This window comes from Mauremys reevesii, linkage group 1 (assembly GCF_016161935.1).
Source record: "Mauremys reevesii isolate NIE-2019 linkage group 1, ASM1616193v1, whole genome shotgun sequence".
Taxonomy (NCBI): Eukaryota; Metazoa; Chordata; order Testudines; family Geoemydidae; genus Mauremys; species Mauremys reevesii.
In genome coordinates this window covers 266,657,955-266,663,954 of record NC_052623.1, presented here as the reverse complement: position 1 = coordinate 266,663,954, position 6,000 = coordinate 266,657,955, and the positions used below count along the sequence as shown (strand labels likewise).

At 48.2% G+C, this 6,000-nt stretch overlaps 1 protein-coding gene across 2 annotated transcripts in view; it reads right to left on the bottom strand.

The window, feature by feature from the left end:
* Positions 1–717: 717 nt before the first annotated feature.
* Positions 718–6,000, bottom strand: part of NCF4 (neutrophil cytosolic factor 4) — a 38,911-nt gene continuing 33,628 nt past the window's right edge. For both annotated transcript variants that reach the window (XM_039520996.1, XM_039520995.1), the window contains exons 9-11: positions 4,520–4,650; positions 4,343–4,408; positions 718–1,388 (exon numbers count right to left, since the gene is read on the bottom strand). In XM_039520996.1, the coding sequence (XP_039376930.1) occupies positions 1,154–1,388; positions 4,343–4,408; positions 4,520–4,650 (432 nt within the window). In that variant the 3' untranslated portion in view covers positions 718–1,153. The remainder of the gene's footprint in view (positions 1,389–4,342; positions 4,409–4,519; positions 4,651–6,000) is intronic.

Sequence of the window (6,000 nt, the reverse complement as noted above, 5' to 3'; positions counted from 1 at the left end):
TCCCATAGTTACCACTGATTACATTTTAATGTCTTCTACTTGCAAACCTCCAGCATTCCTCTGCAGTCAGCTCATTCTGACCTAATCCCACTGACAGATAGTGGGGAAACAGCCCTAATTCATGCCCAGAATCAGTTCACATCTGTGGGCAAAATAATCAATAGTGCCAAGACTGGGGGTGGGGCTGGGGCAACTGGGGAAAGAGAGAGTCCCTCTCCCCTTGCAAACTTTGTGGCAAGTAGGTGATCTGTGTAGGGCCAGCAGGAAGAAACAAACTCTAGAAGCCCCTGGGTTCCCTGAGGAGCCGTATCAGACAGGACAGCCATGTGCAGATCCTAAACAACCATTGCACCCTCTAGCCAGTGGACAGTGTTACTGTGTGATGCCCTCTCGCCAGCCACGGTTCATCTCCTCCCTTCTGAGGGATTCATTCCCACTTGGATTTACTATCTGTGGAGTGGATCTGGACATCAGAGAACACAACCCCTGAGATGTTGGCATCTTCATGCCCACACAGAGATGTTGCTATGGGAGACGGGGCTTAGACGAGCAGGAACAGGTTGTCATAAAAGCCCCCAAAATTATCCCCCTCACTGTAGGGTGACCCAGCAGCATGGTGAATCCCAAGGGCCATTTGGGGTCCCCCTGCAGCCTTCCCATTCCCTTTGGTGGTGCTCAGTGATCACTCAGTGCTAAAGGCATTAGACAGAGCTCTGCTTTATTCCGTGACCAGTTCCAGTTGGCCCCATGACAACAGTTGGAGCTTCTGCTGCGCTCCACCCAGATTTCATGCTGGGGCATTCAGCCCGTAAAGGCATAGTCCACAATAGCACATCTTCTCTTCCCAGCCAAAACAACACTTCAAACCCAACACTGACACACAGTTGCAATTATTTATGTACAGCTTACTAGCTACATTTACTAACAATGTCCAATTAGTCTTTGAGATGCCTGGGCTTGCAGGGCTCCCCTGACACCTCAGCACTTCTGCTCTCAGGTGGCAGTAGGTCCACTTGTTCTGGTTGTTCCATGTCCCAGGGCACCAGTATCTAACCTGCTGTGATTGTTGCCTGTCTCAAGCCTAGTTAAAAGAAACAGTCAGTACAGTGGATGGAGGGGTGCAGCCACCAGTTGAAACAGCTCCCTGTGGCAGTCACTGTCCTTTTACTGCTAGTGCCTGACTAGTGCCTCCTCCTGGGCTGGTGTTGTAGACACTGAGGTCATCTTGGTGGGTGATGTGCAACTTCCAGGGGAAAAAATGCTTCTCGGAGGGCCGTCTCCTGCCCTGAGACACCATGAGTTCGACATCCTGGTCAGAGACCAGACGGATCAGGTCACCCTCAGAGTCCCGGTAATTCAGAACAATGTCATCACGGTCAAACTCTCTCCTAGGAAAGGAAAAATGGATTCAAACAATGCCAGGAAGATATTGCATGTTGGTGTACTAGAGGCAGCAGCCCTCTAAGGAGAACTCTAAAGAATGGCAGCACACCCAGTTTTTTGAAGATAGTTAACCCTTCCCAAGCCAATGAGAGGTGTCAGATTCTTAACAACAAGAAGTTGCACTATCAGCTGTCCTCATACCACGTTGTGTATTAACACTATACAGATATGAAGCTGAGGGCCGGGGTCTCTTTGCCCTTCACTCGAATGCTGGCCTCTGTGGGTACATCTGCAGTAGGCCATTACTTATTGAAAATGGTTGCCAGCAATGCATCTCACTAACACAGGGGTGGGCAAACTTTTTGGCCCAAGGCCCACATCTGGGTATGGAAATTGTATGGTGGGCCAGGAACGCTCACAAATTGGGAGTTGGGGTGCGGGAGGGAGTAAGGGGGTGAGAACTTCAACCGGGGGGTGCGGGTTCTGGGGTGGGGCTGGGAATGAGGGGTTGGGGTGCAAGAGGGTGCTCTGGGCTGCAACAGAGGGATTTGGAGGGTGGGCGAGGGATCCAGGCAGGGGGTTGGGGCACAGGAGAGGGTCTGGGGGTCAGGCTCTGGGCGGCGCTTACCCCAAGCACCTGGAAGCAGCGGCATGTCCTTTCTCCGGCTCCTATGCAAAGGCACAACCAGGTGGCTCTGCGCACTGCCCCGTCCACAGGTGCTGCCCCTGCCCCTGCAGCTCCCATTGGCCACAGTTGCCAACCAATGGGAACTGCGGGGGCAGTGTGTGGAGCTCCCTGGCTGCCCCTACCCGTAGGAGGCGGAGGGGGGAAATGCCACTGCTTCCGGGAGCCGTGCGGAGCCCCAGCATGTGTGGAGCGGGGCAAGCCCCCAACCCCACTCCCTGGCTGGAGCAGGGCAAACCCCAGACCCCACTCCCTGGCTGGAGCTTGAGAGCCGAATTAAAATGTCTGAAGGGCCGGAAGCCGCCCCTGGGCCGTAATTTGCCCACCCCTGCACTAGGGACATGCTATAGAGTTTGGCTGCTAGTAGACAACAGTGTTTCAAACACCATTACAGAAAGCCAGCTAGACTGCTAGGGACAGGTGAATTTGCAATTGGAGCAGTTAGGAGGCAGGAGTAGTATTGCCTACTGAATATATCTGTAATTCCACTATCATTCAAAATGAAGTTATAATGCTTCTTCTACTACCCCTTTCAAAGGTTGGGCAAACATGTGGGGGATGCTACTCCAGCAGCTCCCAGATGAGTGGCCCAACAAAGAACTGCTCTACAATAAGTAAAATAGTTTATTGGTTTAATATTTGTTTGCAGTGTTGTTGTAGCCTCGTTGGTCCCAAGATATGAGAGAGACAAGGTGGGAGAGGTAATATCTTTTTTTGGACCAACTTCTGTTGGTGAGAGAGATGAGCTGTCAAGCCACACAGCGTTCTCTCTCGGGTCTGTTGGTCTACTGGTTTAATAGTGTATTAAAACGATTTAAAATTGGTAAATTCATAAACAACTCCTTTCCCCCTTGTTTGTTTCCTTTCCAAGTAGGGTGACCAGATGTCCCGACAAAATCATGACTGTCCCGATATTTAGGCATTTGCCCCCATCGGTCGGGACGCAATTTGTCCCGAAATTTCGCACTTTGGTGTTTTTTTGCTCCGCTGGCGGCACTCCCCGTTTTTTTTTTTTTTGGTCCCGATATTTTCTTCTTCTCATCTGGTCACCCTATTTACAAGAGTGGAAGAAAACTGGCCCCCATGTTTGATTTTTAATATTCCAAGTTTTAAAACTATAGTGAAGTTCTATTTCCTCCTATTGCCGTGTGTCCAGCTTGTTATTTCTGGTACTGTCCATCACAACAAGCCAGCTGATAGATAGCTCAGTGGCTCGCAGGCCTCCTAAAACCAGGTTGGAGAGAACAAGGTGAGCCAAAGGGAGGTGTTAGAGTGCAGAGAGGTCACTGTTCAATAGTGTTGTCAACTCTCTCAATTTTATCGCCAGTTTTTCTTAAAGCCCCAGCTCCTGCAGTCATTTGATTACAAGAGGATCTCAGACCTCATGCTTGAGAAAATAATCTGAAAATGTGACCCTTCTCAAATGCCAGAAGGTAAATAAAAAGAACTCTCCAACATTTATGATTGAAGTCTCAGGATTCTCAAGCCAATCTCATGATCTTGAGGGCCTGGACTCATTATTTCTATAAGCTTAGGGCTGGCAAGGTTAGGGTTGTGTGGGGAAAAGCATTGGTGGGCTGAGATGGGAGAACCAGCCATGTCTATGTGACTGCAATGCCTGTGAGTTCCAGACACACTGGACTAGCAACAGTGGGCAGGGATGTTGGGGTAGATTCTGTTTGTTCAGTACCAAGCCCAATGGGGTCCTGGTCTATAACTAGGGTTCTAGGCACTACGACAATACAAATCATAAATAACAGGGTGGGCAGAGACATTATCAAGACTTGCTCAGAGAAGGTGCACACTCAATGATGCTGGCAACACTTGGACCCAACATTTTATGTGCATTGTAGATGTCTCCACGGGTGGTGGCAATGCCTTTTCTCTCCTGTGTAGATGAATGTCTAGGGTGGCTGGACAGAGGTGCCCCACATCCCAAGGGTGTCAGACAAAAGGACTGAGGCTGAGAGTGTGTCCTAGAGTCCCACAGCTAGAAGCAATGACGACACTCTGCCCAGGCCCACTTGGCTTGGAAGCACATGGGACCCAGTCATTGGGTCCATTCACAAGAGACTAGGGACCATACAGAGTGGCACTGGACCAGGTTGTGACAACTGCCAAATCTCCAGAGTAATAGGGAAGAGTATGTCAGGCCCAGAACACTGGGATGGCTGGACCTTAACACAGCCAGGAGCGGGAGGAACTCAGGAAATATGCCTGAGAGTGAATCTCTGCATGCAATAGTGCCTGCACCTCCATCTGCCTGTGCTGTACCTCATTAATGCCATGAGGTCCTTGAACAATGGGGTGCTGCTCAGATCCTCTTCCACTGATATGTCCCTAGAAGAGGGAAAAGACATTGTCATCTCACATGATCAGAGCAGATCCCTGACTGGGCTGCAGGAGTCTGGGTATCTCTCCAGCAGTCACCTGAAAGCATCGTCTCATTACCTGATGATGCTGAGAGTGTCATCCTGGTAATAGCAGCGCAGCCAATTGATAGTGCCCTCCTCCGGAGGTAAGTCTTGAATGATCTTCACAAAAGCACATGGGAAGATTCCGGTGGAATTGTGGACGGTTCCCTGGGACAAGTGGAAGGAAGGGAATAACAAAGAGGGCACTATTTTTGCTACATGTGATCTGCTGTGGAAATGTAAGTCATTTCCATGGAGATGACCACCAGAATTCCCCAGATACGGTCATGTAAGAACAGCCATACTGAGTCATACTAATGGCCCAACTAGCCCAGTATCCTGTCTGTGACCGTGCCCAGTGACAGATCTTTCAGAGGGCATGAAGAGAACAGGGTAATTATTGAGAGATTCATCCTCTGTCATCGACTGTCAACTTATGGCAGTCAGAGGTTTAGGGACACTCAGAGCATGGGGTTGCATCCCTGACCATCTTGGCTAGCAGCCCTTGATGGACCTATCCTCCATGAACTTATCTAGTTCTTTTCTGAACCTAGTTGTACTTTTGGCCTTCCCCACATGCCCTCGCAGTGAGTTCCATGGGTTGACTGCGCGCTGTGTGAAGAAGTACTTCCTTCGGTTTGTTTTAAACCTGCTGCCTATTAATTTCATTGGCTGACCCCCTCCCCCAGTTCTTATGTTCTGCGAAGGGGTAACTAACACTTCCCTATGCATTTTCTCCACACCTTTTAAGATTTTATAGGCCTCAGCCATACCATCCCTTAAACATCGCTTTAGTCTAATCTCTCTTCATTTTTGTTGCCTTTCCCTGTACCCTTTCCATTTCTAATACATCTTTTTTTAGATGGGTTGACCAGAACTGCCTACAGTATTCCAGCTGTGGGCATATAATGGATTTATATAATATCATTATGATATTTTCTGTCCTATCATCTGTCTCTTTACTAGTGGTTCCTAACATTCGGTAGCTTTTTTGACTGCTGCTGCACACTGAGCAGATATTTTTGAAGAACTATAAATAATGACTCCCAAGATCTCTTTCTTGAGTGGTAACAGCTAATTTAGACCTTACCATTTTTGTATGTATAGTTAGGATTATATTTTCCAATGTGCGTTGCTTTGCATTTATCAACACTGAATTTCATCTGCTAACTTGTCACCCAGTCACCCAGTTCTGTGAAATCCCTTTGTAACTTCACAGTCAGCTTTGGACTTAACTATCTTGAGTAGTTTTGTATCATCTGCAAACTTTGCCATCTCACTGTTTTACCCACTTTTCCAAATCATTTATGAATATCTACATCAATCTATTTATCGCTGACCTCGGAACCAAAAGTAGGAGTGAGCTGATAAAGTTTGCGGATGACACCAAGTTGGGAGGTATTGCGATATCCTCCAGGGAGATTTGGATGACCTTGTAAACTGGAGTATTAGTAAAAGGATGAAATACAATAGTGAAAAGTGTAAGGTTATGCATTTAGGGATGACTAACGAGGAGAA